The sequence below is a fragment of the Sander vitreus genome, chromosome 2, assembly GCF_031162955.1.
Source record: "Sander vitreus isolate 19-12246 chromosome 2, sanVit1, whole genome shotgun sequence".
NCBI lineage: Eukaryota > Metazoa > Chordata > Actinopteri > Perciformes > Percidae > Sander > Sander vitreus.
The window spans coordinates 15,368,869-15,391,225 of record NC_135856.1 but is presented as its reverse complement, the minus strand read 5'-3'; the positions used below and the strand labels follow the sequence as shown (position 1 = coordinate 15,391,225).

General features: G+C 41.2%; 1 protein-coding gene across 3 annotated transcripts; it reads left to right on the top strand.

Annotated features, from left to right (window-relative positions):
* The first annotated feature begins 33 nt into the window (after positions 1-33).
* Positions 34-20,533, top strand: ubn2a (ubinuclein 2a). Of its 3 annotated transcripts, XM_078279764.1 has the most exons (17): positions 36-644; positions 1,558-1,674; positions 2,799-2,900; positions 3,724-3,834; positions 5,201-5,304; positions 7,456-8,011; positions 9,281-9,351; positions 9,751-9,880; positions 12,170-12,276; positions 12,488-12,598; positions 13,390-13,533; positions 13,913-13,963; positions 14,093-14,135; positions 14,863-16,392; positions 16,512-16,719; positions 18,029-18,097; positions 19,144-20,533. In XM_078279764.1, exons 1-17 carry the CDS (start codon positions 342-344, stop codon positions 19,188-19,190), a joined length of 3,804 nt encoding a protein of 1,267 aa, XP_078135890.1. In that variant the 5' UTR covers positions 36-341; the 3' UTR covers positions 19,191-20,533. The 3 variants fall into 3 exon arrangements, with proteins under 3 accessions (XP_078135906.1, XP_078135900.1, XP_078135890.1); XM_078279780.1 differs by lacking the exon at positions 2,799-2,900 and having other exon boundaries at positions 34-644; XM_078279774.1 differs by lacking the exon at positions 18,029-18,097 and having other exon boundaries at positions 35-644.
* Positions 20,534-22,357: the final 1,824 nt, after the last annotated feature.

Genomic DNA, 22,357 nt, shown 5'->3' with positions numbered 1-22,357 from the left:
ACGATGCTTCAGTTTTGTGCGTACGCGCAGGCGCAGCGACCCCTCTGTTCTGATATTTTATTTACTCCCGAAACCCAAGATGGCTCCTGTGAATGTCTCGGTCCCATAGCAAATTGAGGATGCAAGTAGCTGTCGTAAATACAACTTTTCCCCGACCGTCGCATCCCCTGGAGTTCAATTCGTATGGTGCGGAGGAGGCCCTAACATCCGTCTAGGCATTGAGCAGCCGTCGGAGCTTCGCGAAACCTTCTTCAATCCACCAATTTGGAGTAGTTTCGCGAAGTAACGTTAGCTCTTCTCCTCGCTGTCTGTCCGGAGAGAGGTTCAGGCAGCTCATCCAAATGGCCGAACCGAGAAAAGTGCAATTTGTCACCCTCTCGGCCTTCGCAGCTGGAGCAGCCACGGAGTCTAGGAAACGCCGGCTGGAGGATGAGGCCGACTTCAACTTCGGTGGAGCCGGGGAGGTCGAGGCAGCGACCGGGGCAGGGGCTGCTGCCAGCAACGGTCGTCTCGGCAAAACCGGCGACAGGGACACGGCTGTAGCTGAGAAGAGGGCGACGGTGCGGCTCAACCTGTCCCTACCCGAGCCTGACGACCGCTCCTCCGCCGAGTTTAATTACGGCGAAATCATCCAAAACCTCCAGGTAGGATGTCCCAGTTTGACTTAACATTTCCATGCCGGGTGAGTGTGGTCATGGAGTTCATTTTATTTGCTCTTGCAAGTGTTTGTGTGGACTTGTCATTGCTAAGTAAGAGGGGGAAGTGCACCTTGTCCTTCCGTGGACTGGCGTGGTTGAAACTGACCATTAGTACGACTCAACACAAAAGACAGCAGCAGTTTTTTTACCACGCAGCCAGCCAGTCCACTCTGTGCTTTGCAACTTCAGTTGCGCTCTATCAAAGTGTAACGTTAGCTTTTTTTTTCGAGGGACCTCCTCTTTTTAAACATGTAGAGAGAAAGCTTATCTCGTGCTGCTTGCTACCTGTGTCCTGTTCACGCAGGCTTGCCCAGCAACAGCCCAGCCACACAGCCATTACAGCACTTGGAAATGCCACATGCAGTTTGGCCCTCTGGCTGTGGGTGATAGATGATAGAGCATTGCTGATGGAAGTACCAGGATGTAGCATGGGAACAAGGCAAATGTCAAAGCTGAGAGATAAGCTCGCCTCATTTTGATACTGTGCAGTTTGGGGCAATCCAGTTTTTGCTATTATGTTTTACATGAGTGGTACATTGCGGGGATGAAGTTTGCAAACTACAGTATAATTAAATATGTCTTATTTTAGTACAAACGGTGGCCTTGCCAGCACCATGTTTAGCCCTTTATTTGTTCGTTTTTGTTTTGGATTAAATTATTTACAGTTTGCTGCGAATATTGGGATAATGTAAACTATTTATATTTGACCGATTTTGACTTTTATTCTAGGTTTGAACATAGTCAGGTTGTGTTCCAGTGTGAGGGCCCGAGGCATAAAAAACGGTCTAACCAAAGCTCTGACATCTGATTATTCCTGTTCATTATCTTTAATATGAATGTTTATCACCATTTGTTCCAGGCAAAGAATAATCCTCCAAGTCTGACTTCAGCCCACAATCCCAACGACCCCTTCGACGATGACGAGAGAGAGCGGCTCCACATTGAGGCCCTGGCAAAAAAGTTTGAAAATAAATATGTGAGTTTTTCATTTGAAGTGTTTCTAATTTGGTCATCTTAGAATTATAGCCTGACCGATACGGGATTTTTGAGGCCAATACCAATATTGATATTTGAGTTTCAAAAATCCCACAATGATATAGCACCCGATGAACACAAAACATAAACAAACATGAGCTGGACATTTTACAGTTAAAAAAATCAATTTGTGCGTGCTCTCTGGGAGACGATCAATGTAATGGTGACACAAAAATTACCATATATATATATATATATATATATATATATATATATATATATCTATATCTATATCATATATATCTATCTATCTATCTTGGTTGTAACTGTGCGCATGTTTGCATGCTGACGGTTCTATCTATTGGTTTGTTAAGTAACTGACTTGGTAAAGTCAAGTAAATTTAGTTTATATATATATATATATATATATATATATATATATATATATATATATATATATTCCAAGTAGAACAACAGGTGACACCCTTTATCCTTAGATCTGTGGGAAAGAGGGACTAAGGGACAAACCTCAGGAGCGACAGAGACAGTTGTGCATAATGTTTAGTAATATTTTTAGTCACTTATTGACTGTTGCTATAGCTTGACTGAAATGGGATATTTGAGGCCGATATTTGAGAATTTAAAGTATCCAATAACATTGCAATGGCTTATTGTTTTTACATTAACGCAGACCATAAACATTTTTTAATGGAGTTCCCTTTTTTGTTGTTTTGTTTTTAAAGACTGGTGGCTGAGATCTGTACTGAGTGACATTTTACAGTTAATAACCTAGTCATTGCGCTCCAGTGGACAGATTATGTAATGGAGAAAATGTTTCTGAATGACCTGAACACATCTTTGGCTTTTCTGTAGTGCAATTTATTTCTTCTTATTGGCCAACATAATTGCCAATAAGAATATATCTGTAAGAAACATGGTCGAGTTAATCAGTCAGGCTGTAGTTGCCCATAATGCCCATAAAACAGCCACGTGGAGAAAGTGAGGACATTTTGTAAATCCTTACTCTAAACATTTTAAGATTAAGGTTAGAATAAACGTGAGGATTTTTCATGTGAATCAAAATTAAAACTTAATATTATGTAATATTTTTAAATTATTTTTCAGGGTAACGCAGAGAAGAAGAAGAAGAAGGACAGAATGCAAGATTTGATTGATATAGGCTTTGGCTACGACGAGACAGACCCCTTTATTGACAACTCAGAAGCTGTGAGTGTCCCTTTATTAATAATGAGGTGATTTTTCACCTACGGTTATTGTTTTTTCGAGGATGTCACTTTCATTTTGTCTCCCTTTTAGTCTTTATAATAACATTGCACATGGTTCTCTTCTCCCTTATTATCTGCTGATCAATTTGCTGTCATCGTCACATTCCTGAACTGCTGTTCTTGTGTTTTGTTGAGGTAGACTTTATTCCTCTGTGGTTAAATATTTATTTCCTGGCTTGATGTTTCAATCTGTGCATTCAGCGGCACTTCTAAAGATAGACGCTTATCCCTTTTTAAAACCAACCTGAGACTACGGTCTAAAATCATCCTCATGACTCATGCATACGACGTACGTGCTGCTTGTGTCCACACAGGGACATGTCATTGTTTTTGTTTGATACTGATGGTTGCTCAGTATTCAGAGGGTATCACTCTCTGTCTGACTGTAATTGCTAGACTTACGCTCTTTTTATGGAGTCTCTGCCAATATATATTTCTTTTGTTGTTTTGATAGCTGTCCTCTCTGCACTCACAAATTGTCAGCGCCTGTTTGACCCTTTTTTCCTTTTGTTTTGACATGCTCCGTGATGGAAAAGTTTTTCATCTGTGGCCTGGAGGGATTCATTTTTTTTTTTGTGATTTTTATTTATTTATTTTGATGCACAACACGTCATCCGTTTTCACTGACCAACATGAGAGGCCAGGCTTATTTGTAAAATGTTACCAAGAAACATTATCACAAAATCCACTTTTGTTGTGTAAGAGGATTTACTGTTTTATCTGAAGTTATAGCACACACTCTTTTCTTTTGTTATGTTTCTCAGTATGATGAGCTGGTTCCTGCCTCTTTAACTACAAAGCTCGGGGGATTTTACATCAACACTGGCACGCTGCAGTTCAGAGCGACCTCCGACTCCGAGGGCGAGGAGGACAAGGTGAGAATACCATAACACGTTCATAACGGAACATGAAGAAATTATTGTTATATCAAAATCACTTTCAGGCCTCAGAAATGGGTTATGAGTTTATTTGACATTGTGAAAAAGTGCATGAAATTACATACTAACAAAAAATTATGATGTGGATGACACAAAGTCCAAGACTTATTGCCATTATAATTCTTGATGTAAAACTAGCAAAGCTGCAGGAATGCAGGTGGCCTAGCAACATTATACTACCAACAAGCCAATACATTACATACTTATGTTATCACCATTAAAATCACTCCAAGTCAAAACCTCAGAAAATAAATTACATACAATAACAAAAACTAGGATGATAAGCTTATACCTTCAAATTGTTGCTATTCTGTAATTAATAGCTGCTTATATTTTGATATGCAAAGGTAACTTATTCCAATCATTTGCACTACCAAACCTAAAGGATCAAGTATCAATGTTGGAAATATAAAGAAAAAATAAAGATATGTCTTTCTAGGCCATGCAAGTGGCCTGGATCTAGGGGTGGCAATGTCAATTGGTCCAGACTGAAATATCTCAGCAACTATTGGATGGTTTGGCACAACGTTTTTACAGACATTCATGGTGCATTGGAAGATAAATCCCAATGATTTTGGTGATCCCCTGACTTTTCCTGCCTTTGCTAATTGGCAGACGTTAGCATGCTAACATGCTAAACAAAGATGGTGACCATAGTAAACATTCTATCTAATTAACATCAGCATGTTGGCATTGTCACTGTGCGCATGTTTGCATGCTGACGTTAGTATTTAGCTTAATACACCCATGTGTGTTAGTACAGCCTCACAGAGCTGCTCATGTCTTGTTTTTATAGTACTGCTGATAAAAAAAAATTCTTGATCAGCCTGTGTCAAGTTCAGTGAGGCAAAACACAGTTGGACACTGTGGACAAATGGCAGTCTAGACAATTGTAATGTGTCATAGTAGAAGTTATAAATTATGTTTTAATTTGACTTTAAGAAGTGTGATACCAAACCATGCTTTATTCAGTAGTAAGGTTTCCTGGAGAAGAGTTGTGTGACATGTATATATTTTGGTAAATATTACTAGAATTGTGCTTGTCCCTTTGTTTGTGCAACATATGACACAGCAGGATCTCAACAGGCACATGAATGTCCTCCCAACAGGAGCTTGATTTTCATTAGTTTTAGTGATTCATGATGTAGACGTTATCTGTCACCACATCAAGCGTGCACGCTCACACACACACACACACACACACACACACACACACACACACACACAGAAGCACAGTGTGTGTTCCATCGATTTTCACTTCTGCTTATTTGAGTTAAGGAGTTTATGTTTATGCTCGTTTCAGAAGCTGAATGACAACAAGGAACAGGTGATTAAGAAGAGGAAAAAGAAGGAAGTGAACAATCTGGAAGAGAAGAACGCGAAGAAGAACAGAGGACCTCAACAAGGGTGAGAATCATGGCAGTATAATATTACTGTCTGTGTTTATTTTTGTGGTTGTCTTGTCTAAGTTGGTTCATGTGAAGGATTTTTAGGTTTATGTTAATTAAAAGCTAAATACAAGTAAATGGCTCCTGAGTAGCTAGCAAGCTGCCTTATCTCTCGTCAGGAGGCCATTACTTTCCACGGATCTGTAAACTAAACCTATAACAATCTCCCACTTCATCAAATTATTCATTACCGTTAAGCCAAGCTATTTAAAAAAATGTGTCGCACAGACACTGTTATGTAAATGGACATGTTTCTCTACTGTGGTTGAAAAGTTAACCTTTTAGACACCAATTGGGCCACTGTGAATATGTGATGACTCATTTGTCCACTCTTTACAGTGCTTATAATCCACCACCCTGTGTGACATTATACTCCTGTGCTTTTCTGCGGATCCTCTTATACATCTATCATGAGGCAGGGATGCTGACTGTGAATTGCTCTTAGTTGGTGTGACAAGCCAACCACCTTCCAGGAAACACTCCATGATCCACGATCTGATACGCCCAATACTTTAACAAGCTGCTATTGCCATTGTGCCATTATAAAACAGATTATGTTTATGTGTTTGTATGTGTGTCAGATCTTTCAGAACATACTGCAAGTTAACCCCCACAGTTCCTCCTCCCACAATTCTCAGTCGTCTTCTTTAGTGTGTGTTGATACCTCAGTTTGCCAGTGAAAATGTCTTCTATTTGTAGCATGGGTTTTATTTATTCTTCATCTTGGGCTTTTTTACCTCCAACTTTCCACTTTTCGGTTCCTCTTAAATGGAACCGAAATGGTCTTTGTTGTTTGTTTTTAGGATGTCTATCTCAGATTTGTTCAGCGATTCAAAAAGGTCTTTTGTTGTGCCCATTTATGGTCATGTCAGTCAACCAATTAGAGCTTAGTGGGCAGGACTAATAATGGGGATATCCTCTTCCAACATAGCTAGCTAACTCCATTAATGAAAAACAGTAATAGAAAAATGGCAAGAAGCGTGGATGCGATTGACACAGCTGTTGCTTTAAGTCGAATTTTACAAATACTTGATACTCTTAAATGGACATATTTATGTGATCAATGTAAAAAACGAACACCAAAATAACAATGTAGCATACCTGGAGTATTCCAGAGACCGGTTTCAGAAAGCATGTTTGGTGAAAACTCTGACTTTGTTAACCCTGAAATGAGGGAAACTCTGGGTTTTCTGTTTCAGAAAGAGAGGTTAATCAAACCTGAGAGAGAGAGAGGGGTAATTCCAGCCCATTTCAGAAAGAGAGGTAACTTAACCTCAGAGACAGTTACAATGGTAGTAAGAGCCATTAAAAATGAGTTCCACAAGGTTGCAGGTGAATGATGAATTATAATTCTGTTAATGATAATGCTGCAGCCTCAGAATGGGATTAGTAGGCCTAGGACGTTTTCGCCTGCAGGATTGTACCTAGGCCTAAATGAAATAGATTATAGGTAAAAATAATACCTTTTCACCAGTAGTATTATACTTGTGATTAAATATGAAATGAATACACTACATTGGAACTTACGCATTGACTCTAGCAGCAATTTTCTCCCATGCAAATTCTCTCTGTTTTGCAGCAGCCGCTGTGTTGCTTTTTTTTAACGAAATGTATGTTCAAACTCGCTGTATGTGCGCATATTTCTACCGTGGAGTATTTCCACCGACCACTTTGTTTGTGGTTGTTTCCCATCTCAGGGTAAATCAACTCAGAGTTCAGGCTTAGACTCAGTTTGTTAAACCTCCTTCCTGAAATGGGCCCCAGGTACCGGGACACTGTGAGATGTAAACAGTTTATCAAGGTTTCTGATCATTCTCTGTTGGTACAGAACATAGGGACTGAGATGTTGACACATCAAGACACAACTGCTCACAGATTATCAGAAATTGCTAACTGGGTTTCTCACGTTCCATGTAAACGTAATATCCTGAATAATCAAATAATAATCAATAACTTGGATGCTAAAGTTTATGTACGCATACTCAATGTCAGGCTGAATGAATGAAGTGAAACTAAATGCTGAGTCAGTCGGAGGCATTGTATTGCCTTTCATTCAAAACATCAAAGCATTTTGCTAAGAACAAGGCATTGCTGTACTTTCCTCCAACAGAGCGACAGCCCTCAATCTCCACCGGCCAGAGAAGAAGAAGAGGAAGAAGCTGATGAAGGACTCTCTGTACCTGGCGGCCATGCTCCGCCGCTTCACCCGGGAGAAGGAGGAGATGAGGAAACAACACCCGAACATGGCTCACCCCGGCCTGGTAGGAGGTGTGGCTAACAAGCCCCACTCCGCCAACTCAACGAACCACCCGTTAGCCTCTAACTCCACCCACTCACAAGGCAACACAGCCAGCAACGACTTCTCACTGGCAGACCTCACCTCTGACCCCGCTGTAATGTCACTGCTGGGCTCGGCCAATGAGAAGGAGCTGCAGGATCTCCTAGGCGACCTGGACTTTAGCGTGTTGGACACTGACCAGCAGCACGTCATGGTGGCGGCCAGGGAGAATGGCATTCTGGGAGTAGGTGTTCCGGCCCCTAAAGCAGCAGCAGGTGGAGGTGGCCAAGGGCGAGGCCTGGGTTCTTCCAGCGGACTGTTTTCTCCGCCTCCGCTGCCTGATGGACTGCCTGCTCCTCTTATTAAACGCATCGAGGACCTGCGGGCGGTGAGTCAGCTGTAGCCTCTGTATGTATGTGGCGGCTGTAGTTACATGTGAAGATTCTTTACTTAAGTTAACCACAAATGCCCATCAGCTCAGGAAGTGGCACAAAATGTTTATTATTATTTTTTAGTCCAACGAGAATAGTCTCTTTTCAAGCATTGGAGAAACATGGCTCCAAGCTGAACCCTGAAGCTTTTTATGGAACTAAAACAGCAGGGTTGGCATCACTGCCTTTTTAAAGAAGTTCTTATTTTCTTGTTGCTTTTATATTTTGCAGCCACAGAGTCCATCCGTAGCAGAGAATTGTTCTTTTGGTAACAATGTAAAGAGAGGCAATTGAAAACTATGACTCAAGTGAAGTATACAGAGGTGAAGAAGAGAAGAGTGAGGAGGAGGGAGGCAGAAAAATGAATAAAGAAATAGATTTTGTTGTTGCTTTTAAAGATATGGATAAAGCTTCAGAGATTCAACATTAGTAAAGAGTATTTTCTTATAGGAAATTCATTAAAGGAAGTGTCACTTAGGTCACTTGACCTGTAGTTTAAATTATTTGGTCTGGCCCGAGATAAAAATGTTCATTGTGACCTTTTAGTTTATTTCCGTTTTTTTTGGTTTATTTTTCTTAGCTCGTCGTCACACACGCTTGCAAAGAAATAGTTAATCATGAGCAATGTTCATCAAGACTGTAACTGCTTATATGTTATAAATGGACAGGTAAACAACAGAAAAGAGGCATTTTGTACCTGACTATTACGAGAGGATAGTTATTGTGTGGCTGTTATATTTCTTTTTTGAGGGAAATTTCAAAATACAGAGCAGGACAGAAACACAAGACTTGCTGTTGTAATAAGCTCATACTTTCTAAATGATCAGGCCAGTAAAAACACTTTTGTGCACTCACTTTTTAATGTTGTTTAAACCATGCTTATTACTACATGACGTTCACTTACACAGACCAGAAGATCCTTGATGGTTCCTGTGATCAACAGGTGGATTTAACAGTAGTTTATTTTTAATTCATGCTAAAATTACTGCCTCCTGAAATATCTGGTTGTTATTCTGAGTTCAATTGACCGCTTTCACACCAGCCAAAAAAAAAGCATCCTTAGAAATGTATGGATAAAATTAGAGTCAGGTGAAGGTCCGTTTCAAGTAGAGGAGGAAATGTTTCTGTTGGTACAAAGTCCTCAAAGCACCACATCACAGATATATGTATTTTGTACTGTATGGAACAGTGCAGCTGGTATGCTGACTCAGTCTTTTCTCACACAGGCCTCGCGGCAGTTTGATCAAGAGGGGAGGAAGAAATTTTTCACCTTGGACATGAATAACATTCTCCTGGAGTGAGTAGGACAGCTTTTAAATCACTGTCAGCCAAATCCCAGCTCACTTTCCTCCTCCCTTTCAGTGTTTCTCACTCATTTTCAGCAGATTTCCCTTGACACCTCTCCTGCTGTCTTTAAGTGTTTTGCTTTCTCTCTGTCTCTCATTGTCTGTGTTAGTGGCATTCTTCTCATTTCCATTCCTCTCTTGTTTCATCAACTTTATGTTCACCCGCCTTTCATTCTGTGCAACTGCTCTTTATTCTTTTGCATTGATCTACCATCTCATGTTTGTTCTGTCTCTCTATATCCCACCATGTTTTTCTAACTTCACCGCCATAACTGTCCATCTTCTTGATCTTTCGACTTCTTCTGTATTTCACAATCATGACTATTTCTCCCTCCTCTTCCTCCTCTCAGCATTGAGCTGCAGGTCCAGGAGCAACCTCCTGAGGTGCGATCAGGCATCTACTCGCACATGGAGGCATTTGTGCCGTGCAACAAAGAAGCCCTCCTCAAGCGCCTGAAGAAGCTCAGTCTCAACATCCAGGTGAGTGAGGCATATCTGTGGAGGAAGTGAGAAATCCCCTCGGTCTAGAATCTGATTCACCTTTTTGATTCCTCTGTGGTCATTAAAAGCCAGATTCAGAAAGACTCTTCTGTACATGTGCAGTATCAAACCTAATCACAAAATATTTTTTTGTAAAACCTGTTCTCAGTTGAAAACACTCATCATGACCATCTAAAAATTGCAATCACAACAATAACTGCACTTCAGGATTTAGGATTCTTCAAAGAACTAGTTTGTATCAAAGTCGTCCAACCACATCTGAAGGCAAACGCGGCTGTCGTAGAGAGGGGTGAGACATAATTGTCTGAAAGGGGATGATGGTGCACACCTTGTGGACATGGACAGTCTCCTTCAAGGCATTGAAACTGTTTCACTCAGTTGAAGACATGAAAAGTGATGGTTGTGGTGGTTGTGTGAAGAATGAAAAAGGAGGATGCGAGTAGTTTAGATCCTGCATACTTTCACACCTCTGCACACCTGGCCAATTGCTGCGTGAAGTAGGTGTATAGTTGGATTGTTGTTTACAGAAAGTTATAACAACAGTTATAACGTTATAATTTATTACAGCAACTTCTATTAATAATAACAAAGAGTCAACCTGATACAAGTGCAGGCTATAACCTTGTAATGAATACCTGAACTCTGTTGAACATAAAGCGCACAGCTATTGTTTTTTTAAATTTATAATAAAGAACATTGTGTCATGCAAGAAATAAGACTATAACAAATTGTCATTGGTTGACATCATAAGTGCAGCCTGTAATTTATATTTATTTATTTATTTATTATGGCATGCCGTTTAGGAAATTATTATATATATGTGAAGTTTGAATATATTGAATGAAAGTCTGAATATATTGAATGAACCTTAAATATATATTCAATGAACCTCGAATATATTGAATGAACCTTGAATATATTGAAAGTCTGAATATATTGAATGAAAGTCTGAATATTGAATGAAAGTCTGAATATAGTGAATGAAAGTATGAATATATTGAATGAAAGGCGTGTTGATGTTAGCCTGATGAAAGGGACCTGCCTGACAAGAGAGGTTCCTTTTCATTCGGTCTTACATGATGAAAAAGTGAATAAACTACTTCTTTGGGGAGAACGGTACTGGATATGGTTACCGTAAACAGTGTTTTGGCCCGTACATGCATTCGCCAGTGTTTTAATAATCTCTTCATTGCTCAAAATTGCTGACAGTAGATTTCTTGCTGATTCACTCATAGTGTCACACTTCAGTTAGGATTAATCACAATGAAAACACAAGATGGTGGCAGACAATGACATCAGATTCCATTTCAACTTCCATTCAATATATTCAGACATCCATTCAATATATTCAGACATCCATTCAATATATTCTGATTTCCATTCAATATATTCAGACTTTCATTTATATACAGTATATAGTCAAGGTTCATTAAATATATTCAAACTTTTTTATATATATATATATATATATATAAAACTATTGTGTAGATGAATTAGAAGTGAAACTGTGCTGGGAAAAATTCAAGTACCTATTCAATTTCGGATGAAAATGATCTAAGACGACAGAAACTATGAATCTTCTAGTAGTATCTCTCACAATCCTCTGTACATCTTTGCAGTAAATGGACTTTGAGGTTGTACAAGATCTGTACCTTGTTTTTCTACTCATTTAACTACTTTCTATTTGTGTTTTTATTGGTTTTGCATCATACCAGTGATTTGTTATGGTCCCTTGTGGCTTATTTGGCCACCCACTGGTGCTCATCTGTGAACACAAGATTATTTGGGGATTTTTCATAACAAACAAATCAGGGAAGCAACAACATATTCCAAGTTTTTCCTTCAAACTGTCTGATTTTCAGCGATATTTCTGAGCATTTGAGCTGCTTTGTTCAGCTCTTGCTGATCCACTACTTTTTCCACATTATTTGTGCCTTTTCATATAGCTTTTAATCCTCCACCATCGTCACTGCTTCAGTTGATAATATGCAGGGATCTAGTTCAATGAGGGCTGCCACTGAAAATGGGTTTTTAAATGTCTTTTAGTTGCAGTTGTATTAAAGTTGCATTGTTGACAAAATACATCAACATACTCCCTCACTCTCTCCCCCTTTGACTCTTCCTCTTGATACCCCTGCTTCTTCTCTTTTTTTTTTTTTTTTCTCTCCCTCAAACTTTTTTGTTCCCCCCACTTTTCATTCCTTTTGTTCTCCCGTTGTCTCGGTCTTCCTCTGTCCTTAACACAACCACCCTTTCTCTCTCTCACAGGATGATCGCCTACGGACGCCGCTGTTAAAGCTGAAGCTGGCAGTGTGTAGTGTGATGCCAGAGCAAATAGCCAGATACAACATGGACTGCATGGCCAAGGTTGCAAAGTAAGTACATTTTTTTTGTTTTGTTTCAGAAAACAGGCAAGTTAGAAACAAACAGGTGAACTAAAGCCCTTGTAACTGAACACACACCATAAACCTACACGAATGTAGTAATTATTGCTAAGATTATACAATAGTGTTAATTTAAGCTGTTTGTTTGTAAATGTATGCATGTTAATTTACATATTACTGACTGTATGTGTGTGTCCTGCAGGCAGCAGTCGGAAGAGGGGGATAAGAACGGCTCAGAGGAAGAAGATGAGGAAAAGCCTGGGAAAAGGGTGATGGGCCCACGGAAGAAGTTTATCTGGGATGACAAGCTCAGGTAAAGATCCAGGACTGTCCTGCTGGAATAGCTGGCTGGATGGTGTGCTACGTGTTTGTGATGCTGCAGGTTTGACTTTGTATCCTCACTCATTTTCTCCTACCCTGTCCATTGTATTCATTGTTGCATCTATTCTCTTGCTTTCCACTGTTGGTGTCTAATGTCACTCTCTTCACTTAATCATGCAATAAAATTAGTTTGTGATTTTTAGATGTGATTTTTGGCCTTAAATATAAGTAATGTATACACCTTTAAAAGAGTATTCCACAGACTTAGCATTGCACTCAAAATGAATGCAACAGAACCAGATATCCTCTTAGTCTTCTACTCGTTCTTCTTCTTTGTCAAAACCTGGTGCTTACATTACCCCCAATGCCACTCATCGCTGACTCAAGTGACATCACTTTAGGCAAAACTTTGCACAGCTCCCTCTGGAGCCACAAAAGGCTTTGGAAAACTTTTTTCACATATGCAATAGTACTCCCCAAGACCTGTAAACAGACGTTTGATGTGTAAAATTGGTTCCCCTTTAAAATTACCGAGGAAGGCCCTGAATTTTGTGCCTGCAAAATTGGGAAAACCATGAGTAAAGAGTTGGTGTCCTAATGGAATTACAAAAACCTTGGGACTGACTCACCGCTGCTTTTAAATCATTTGTTTTCATAACAGTTTCCACATTTTCAGGAGGTCATAATTGCCAAAAACAGTCTCCTCAGTCATTATGTGCGCAACACCTTCAGCCAAATTTAGATTCCGTGTTCCGTGTTGATTGAACATTTGTGTTTGTGCAGGAACCTGCTGTGCGGCTTGGTGCGAGTGAAGCTGAGCTGCTACGAGATGGAAAACCAGTGTTCTCTGTCTGTGGAGGACTACCTCAAGGCCTTCTTAGATAATGAGGTCAAACCACTATGGCCCAAGGGCTGGATGCAGGCCAGGTCTGTGTGTGTCTTTGTGTTTCTGTGTTCTTGTGCTTACATAGCCTTTATATTTATATAACAGCTGAAGAACAAATTCCTTCATGGTGATAAGACAATTACTGAAACATGTTCAGGGTTAGAACAAGGGAGTTCACCTTAAAACTAGAATTACGTTTTTTTCACAGGTGTCGCATGTTTTTCCCTACTTGTTAACTTAAATCAGTAATGTTGTGTTAGTTCTCAAATCTTTGCCTCTATGACATCCAGTTACAGTGATGTTCTTTAAACTCTGCGAACTTGTGCATATAAACTCACTTGAGAAATGTAACCCAACATTAATCCAGCCATTCTTATCTTCTGGCTGTGTGTTTCTTACCGCTGTGTTTCCTCTGCTCAGGATTCTGCTCAAGGAGAGTCTTTCTGTTCACAGTCACCTCACTGGAAACCTGTAAGTATTTTCTTTATCTCACAAAGGTCATGTTTCCTCAATAACAACTCAGGGGTTTCTCCAAGATCGGGCTTGAATGCAAAATGTAAATGGAAGAGGCTGAATATTTGCCTGCGTTTTTCCATACAGAGTCAAGAGGAGAATGGTGCCTGGGCCCAAGGCCAAAGCCAAGGTGAGTGACCGCTCAGATCATGTACTCTACATTGTTTCTAAAAAATAGCTAGCTGAATTCGTTTTTTAAACCCACAGTGATAATTAAATCTGAAATCATTTTCCGAACAGCATTCTATCATGAGGCAACAATATAATATACTGTACTCACTACCTCATAATGTGTCCTGGCTGCTAGTATCATATTTGCTCATTTCTGAAGACAGAATTGTTATTTAATATAAATTTCATTTTGTATGACTGATAAAACTAAAAAAGATCTACAGTATTTGACGTCTGAAGTGTCATATTTTATTATTACCATGTTTTTGTCTTTGTTACTGTCGTATAAAAGCTGCTGGTATTCAAACAATAGCAGGGGCTTAGCCAACATTAACAAATAAAGGCCAGGTAAAAAAAAAAAAAAAAAACTACCACAGCTCACATGGTGAATTTAGAGTCCTGTTATACTCTCCACTCTGCAGTTCCGAGTTTCACTCTTTTAACAGAAATAATGTTTCATAATTATAAATAGTTTCTTCGTTTGTGAAATTCATTCACAATTTTTCCATCCTTATATACAGTACTGTTGAAGGATTTACTTATTTGCATGTTGCCATTTTGAGTCTTTCATAATTGTAGTCTGTTTTGAGTTTGCATTGGGGGAACAGGGGGAATAAAAAAAAGAAAGGCCCGGTCCTCTCTGGCTCTGAAGTTCTGACACTGATCACGAGTCTTCTGTTCTCTAGGAGGGTGTTTGGATCCACAAATCACCTCTCACCATGACCTCCACTCCGTCTCTGCCCACCTCCGCAGTAGCTCTGACCTCCAACCGCCAGCCCCCCTTCTCCTCTTCGCCCCCAGAGCCCATCTGTCTGTCGGACTCACTGGATGAGGATCTGACTGCTCCCTCTCTGGACTCCATCTCCCACGCTCTGGCCCTCCTCAACAATGCATCTAAGGGCATAAGCCTCTCAGACAGTCCCTTGTCGCCCCCACCCCTGCAAATGCCCACCTCCTCACCTCCCCCCGTCACCCCTCACTATCCCTCAGCCTCTCAGCTCTCTGCCTCGATCGCATCCACAACGCAGCAACATTCCCTGTCGTCTAAGGTGGAGAGCACTCCGCTGTCGGCTGCATCTGCTGGGAACTTGCCAACCACAACGCTACCAACCTCCTCTTCTACCTCCTCTTCCTCGTCTCCCACTGTTTCCTCCTTGGCTCGTGTGCAGGCAGCAGGCCTGTCGCTGGCCTCCAGGACTGCAGGTGGCCCCTACAGCCTGATTAAAGCATCTGGCACCATGGGCCAAACCCAGACTCAGAGAATTGTTACCATGGCATCATCCAATCACAGGCCAAGCTTGGTCATGTGTGGGAGTGGCAAGATGCATCCGCACCCATCCCCGTCGCCTCCGAAGCAGCGGCCTCCTCCCACAGCTTCTCCTCTGCTGCCCCCCCATCAGAAGGGCTTTGTTAACCCGGTGGGCATGCTGGGAGCTATGGGAGCCCCTCAAGGACTGGCCAAGAACAGTGCCAAAGGCAGTGGCATCAACAGCAATGGCAGCATGAGCAGCAGCATCACACCTTGTTCCTCCCCCTCCTCACTGTCCCGCTCCAACTCTACCACCCACCCTGGCCTGCAGTCCTTCTGCCCTCCCTCCCCGGTGGCCTCCTCGCCATCCCCCACCTCCCATACGTCGCACTCCTCTCAAGGTAAATCCCACACACACCACCACCACCACCACCACCAGGCCAACTTCATCACGCCCATGCAGGCCACCCTTACCAAGTCCTCCCACAGCAGCAACTCCTCTCCCATCATCAAGCTCACCCCTCGGCCTCCTGCACCCACCCCACCTCCCTCACCCTCCCCGTCATCCTCGCCCTCACACGCGCTCTCCCATCAGATGATCCCTAGCCAACAGCAACAACACCAGTACTCCCCCAAAACTCCCAAACCTTTTCGGCCCCCCTTCAGTGTATCGGGTGGCGGGCAGGTGAAGCAGACGCAGGGCAGCTTCAGCTTTGCCGGAGGCCAGAAAGCTCAGTCCACGACGAGCAACAGCAGCATCAACAACAACTCCATCAACAACAAGGGAGTGATATCAGCTCTCTGCAGTCGCCCAGACAAAACTCCCCTGTCTTCTGCATCTTCAGTCTCAGCCAACCACGGGCAGAGGCAGCGGGTGGTGGGCGGGGCTCAAAGCTCAAAGACCGGAAACGGTTGGGCGGCTTCAGGAACTTTGGCCACGTCCTCCACAACGTCACACCTCTCACAGGTTAGTTCCTTTAGGAACAAGAATATTGAACAAAAACATTTTATTGGACAATGGAGTTACATTTCTCAATAAAAGGAAGCATTTTGTATCTCCCTTTTCATTGCATCTTGTTTCCGCAGGTATCAACAGCAGGCACTTCCCTCCTGGGCAGCCCCTCAGCTCTGCCCTTGGGCTTTGGGATGTTGGGAGGCCTGGTGCCCGTCTCGCTGCCCTTTCAGTTCCCCTCGTTGCTCAATTTCAGCTCACCTGGAGCCCCAGGGGCCGCTGGCATGGGCTCAGTCCCCAGCTCCAACTCAGGATACACCCTAGCACAGAGCGACCTAATGGGTGAGTTGGCACACAACTTGTGAAAGCATTTTTTTTTTCAGATTTGTTGCTTAGCATTGATTAAGAGAAAAAAGGGAGTTCTATTTCTGATTTTAGACAAAATAATTCAGGGGGAAGCACATCAACATTAAGGGACACAAAACAGACACAGTTGAACGGTAATAGTAAAACTTCTTGGCTTTATTGTTTTAAAGGATAATATTGGTGATGTACCATCATTTTAAAAAGGAACTCATAGATGTGTTTTTAATAGTTTTTGGACAGTGCAGCTCTATGGCACAGAATATTAAGCCATGTCAGGTTTTGGATACACAGACAATACTTGTTGAATCAATTCATCATTGTTTATTGTCTTTTCATGGGATTTGTTGACAAAAAGCAAAATATAGAATATCACCTCCTATTAAATTTCTTGACCTTTTTTTATAGTTTCAAAAAACATTTTAACCCTGATTTTATTGTTTTTGTTTTAATGATTAGCCTCATGAATATACTTGCAGCTGTGATTATACAGATGAAGGCTGTAAGGAATAATGGTTTTTGTATCAAAATTGCAATTTAAAAGAATGCAGTTGACGTCACTTCGACTGTGCCGTCTGCAAAGAGCCCGCACATTTAGTCAGCTGTAGTTAAGCAGTTTAACAATTTAAATTATCTGTAAATTGTTGTTAGTTTTTTTTCAAATGTACACCCAAAAAGAAACCCATTACAAGCAATTCATCATTTTTATGTTGTTTTTTTTTCTTCTTTTCATAGAGAAATAAATTTGACTATGATTGGTACAAACTTGGTTTAAAACTATACAGGGCTGAAGTTTAAAATTGCAATTTAAATCATAACCGCAACATTTGTCAGAACAATAGAAATAATTATTTTCCTCAACTCGTTCAGCTCTATATGAAGCAGAAGAGGATGTGTACGGTATATAAAGCAGGATAGATGTAAGAAAGTGATATTAAATGGGAACCATTTACATATTCATAGGCGTTTTATTCCAGCCTTGTGTAGGTTTATGTGTGTGCGCTCATACTAAAGTGTACCAGCAGCACCTCCACTGTGCCTGCTGTGCTCCACATCTCTCGCTGTGACCCTCTCGCCCGGTCTCCATTTTGTTTTATAAACCACCGTCTCCCTCCTTTGTTCTCTCCATCTTTTGTGTCCGTCCATCATCTCAACCTTTTGTACCTCGCTGCCTCACTTTGATCCTCTCCTCTCTCTTGGTGCTGGTCCCCCCCCGTCATATTTTCCATGTTCCCCCTGATTGTCGTTGTTGCCTTTTTCCCTCTCACCTTCCTCCATCTCTCCTCAGATCTGTATAAGAGTCTCCAGTCAGGGTCGCAGGCAGCCCTACCTCCTCACTTGCAGCTTGCTTTCTCAGGTAATCTGCATTCCTACTCCTCCTCTTCATCCTCCATCTGTCTGTGTCAAGACGACCTGTCGTCCTCTCCTCGGCTGCTGTGTTGATTGCTCTGTAACTACCTGCTTGCTTCAGTATATTTGGTGTTTAGCATGCAACAGGTTTGTCCCCTGTAGTTGTAGCAAAATAGACTCATGTAGTAAAGCTACTGATGTTATTCGGGGATATATTGTTGTTTCAGTAGTTTGCAGAATACATAGTGATGATTCAGTTTTTTTTCCTGTGATGTACAGATGGTTCTTTGATTTGAGAGCAGCAGTCTGATTAACATGTGAAACTGCATTGCGTGATTTGGCATAATAATGAAAAATTCAAAACATTTGGTAGTTGATGTCTCAGTGACATGTGGTTTGAATTCTGTCCACCATGAATGTATGTAGCTTCATCTGTGGCTGAGTTCAGTTCAGTCTCACTCAAGTCAAAGAACCATCTGAAAATCTAAACCAGGAGACACAAACTCAAACACAGCTTATCTTGTTCTACAGCTCACTGTGTGATGAAGTCTCTCATTGCCGGACCTCTCTCAACATGTATTATTTATTCTCACTTGCCTCTCAGGGCTACTGTATTATGCAGATTGTACAAGAAGAAAGCTTTTCCACATGGAAATAAGGTTGCCAGAGCTTGTTAAACTTTGAGGTGGAGGCTTTCAGTGTACGTTATATACATTATAAATATTACATAATGAATAGTCTGGATCAAAGAAAGTACATTTCCAGGATAAAGCCTGATATCACGCACATGTGCCACACGCCCGATGTCAGGCTTCACTCCTCACCTTCCGCTTTCTATGTGTTGCCGTTCTCAAAATCTCACGCAAACAACAAACTTCGAGCTAGCAAGCCACACTCTGAAAATGACATGTTTTGAAGAAAATTTGGATCGTGCAATAAGGCAGGCCTTCTTTGTTATTTCAGGGAATGATTGTAAAGATTTCCAAGGAATGTTTATGGCATTTACTATCTGATGCCAGAGTTGTTAAAAAATCTCCCATCCTCTCATCTCAGATGCAAACCAAAGCCAGGGTGGAGACATGAAGAGGAAATCCCACTGACCAATAAAGGCGCAGGAGGCCGACACCAGCAGGGTGACATCACAGCCTCCTGGACACATCTACCAACAGGAATCTTCACTCTGATTGATTGACTGACACAGTGATGTGGTATGAGGGAGCGGGGCTCCACTGCCTCTTTTAAAATGGACCTAAAGAAGAATCCGTTTATCCTCGCTACAAGTGGCAATGATGAATTAATTTAACTGTATTTTCTAATGAACCGGGTATGAGAACAAGACTGAGTGAATGACGAGAACACTTTTATTTTTGTTCAGCTTATTTTTATTTTTTGTCAACATGTTTACATATGACTGACCTTGATCACTGTGGAATGAGTGTGAGCGAGGTGGTGGTACAGATGAGAGTAGTAGTACGCTACGTAATATAATTTGTATTTAAGCTATTGTGGAATAACAGGACTCTTGTTCTTGCAGTACAAAAAGAAGAAAAAAACAGACAGAGTTATGAATTTTTATTTTTCTGTCTTTTTGGGAATCGTTGTGTCCATAGAAATTGTATTGTTGGTCACCTCTGCTCCCACAAATGACTGTTAAGTAGTAGCTTAAATTAATATTGATAAATTATTTGTAATTTACACAGGGGTGTGTGTGTGTGTGTGTGTGTGTGTGTGTGTGTGTGTGTGGTTTTGAATGCGTGTGTAGGTTGTTTTGAATGTGTGTGTGTAGGTTGTTTTGAATGTGTGTATGTACATAAAAAAAAAAACACATTATACTGTTAATCTTTCCAGATTATTCTGTATGAATGGGTAAAGCCGTATATCCCCTATTCACAATAATGAGCGAGTGTAAGTTTGATGCCCCTCTCTTGCTCAGTGTGTTTTTGGTGCTGTTAAATCACACTGGACCTTTTCTGGAAAAAAGACTTGAATCGAAAAAGTTTTGGGCTCCTCTTCTGAAGAGGCGAGTCAGCTGTGAGAGAGGGGAGAATCGTCAAGATTGTAGCCTACTTGAATTGTTTTAGTTTTTTTATGTGAGTTAAGATTTTTTATTTTCGTTTTCTGCTTATTGACTCAAACCAACTTAATATAACTCAAACCAACTTAATATAACACAACGCCTTAGTTTGTATTGAAAAAGTATGAAAAAGATCTATGCAGGACTGTAAAACGCTCAATGCAAAAGTGCAAGTCGTTGCTTGGCTTTCAACCTCTACTCCACTTGTCAACGCATTTCTGGAGTTGTGAATGTTTGTAGATGTTCTGTCACCATAGACTGTAAAAATAGAAGACGTAGCATCCATGATGTTACCCATTGGTTTGTGGACTGCCGTTTTGAAGCTTCAAGTTTGGCAATACAGGCGTCACCGTCTTGTTTTTTTTGCAACCGGATGTGACTATTTTTGACGGGAGGGTGGGTCTGGGGGAAATGACGCGGCCAAGCCAGTGTTTATGGTTGCAATGGCGCTGCGCTAAATACTAAACAGGGAAAGGTGCCGATTTTCAACCCTTCTGAAGCAAATCATGCAGTGGAGATTTACCCACGGGTAAACGCGGACCTCCATGTACTGCCGCCATTTATCTCCCCGTACGTCAGTACAGAAAATTGGCAAACTTTCCCTTAAGTTATCAGCTAGGGGTAGCTAGCTAGCTTAGTTGGCATAACGCTGAACAAGACACTTTTAGGCGACCAAATGTTCCAATTAAAGATGCAGTAGGTAAGACTTATAAAACTACCTTTCTGTCATATTTGCTGAAACTGACCCTATGTTCCAGTAGAACTACATGAAGCAGGTAATAAAAAAAATAATAAAAAAAATCCTCTAGCACCACCTACAGCCTGTAGTGCCATTTGCAAAAATCCATCGCTCCCTGTTGAGATGCACCAATCAGAGCCGGGGGTGTCTAACTGCGTGTCAATCACTGCTCATGCACACACATTCATTCTCCCTTGTGGGGGGAGGGGCTTAGGAGACCGTTTTGGGCTTTAGTGGAAAGGGGGGAGGGACTGAGAAGTTGTCGATGTTCAAATCTTTTGGCTAAGTCCTGGATCTTCACAATCCTACCTACAGCACCTTTTAAATTTAATGAAGTGAAAACACAAAGTGAGAGGGTCAAAGTTTAAGATGAAAACACGAAGAGCACCCAAAAACAAGTTCATGGCTATTTTAATGTACACAGGGCCATCGATATGCATTGCTAAGCCTCTACCATGATTGACAGGTCGGCGTGTAGAGCATCCCCTGATGTTTCAATTTTCAAATAAATAATTTACAAAATGAACATCATGATGTATTGAAGACTTGAAAGTAGCAATTTAGGCCATAAACTTATTATGAAAATGTTTACTGAAGTAATAAAACAAGTGAGAAGTAGGGTCCTTTTCCCATAGACTTTTATAGAAATGGACTTCTTTTTGCAACCAGTGGAGTCACCGCTTGCAGGAAATTAGATAAATGCAGTTCCGCATTGGCTTCACTTTTCAGGCCCAGAAGCTTCGTCTACTATTTTTACAGTCTATGTATGTCACTCAAGACTTATTTTTTTCGGGTGTGTGTTTATGCATCTACTGAATAAACATACAGGGACTAGAGCGAAATGACAAAAAATAGTTTCTGGTGAGTTCAGAGGCCGAGCTGAACACAAACAAAGCCACACTCCCTTAGAAACGGTTACGTCCGTTGCTAGCTAGTTCAACTACTGTTGTACAGTCAGTAACGTTACATTGTCTGTCTGAACACACCTGTAGAGATCACATTACCTTTCCTCGGCTGAATACCTCCGTTAACAAAACCGTTCTTCCTGAGTCTCTCGCTGTCCTTCCCCAACTAGTTCCATGTGTGTCTGACTGACCAGCTGCACCGAGAACGGCGCCAAAGATTGTTCTTTAACGTTAGCTCATTTAGATGGGGTGTTGCTGGTGTGTGTGTGTGTGTGCGTGCGTGTGTACGGGATTATTCTGACATCTCCCCCCAAAATGTAAACCCGAGTGTCGATGTGCGGTCCTTCAGGATGTCATTGTGAAGTCTTGTGACTGGAGCAGTGGGTGACATCTTATAAATTGTGCTTTCTTTGGGGTTTGGGAAGGATAAAAATGACATTACGTGGTTAACTGGTTACTTATTTGGTCTTTTTGTAGATTATTTTTGTGTGTCAAATATGAAATTAAACAAAACAGGTGGTTTTCATGAAGACTCTTCTAGACTTTTTT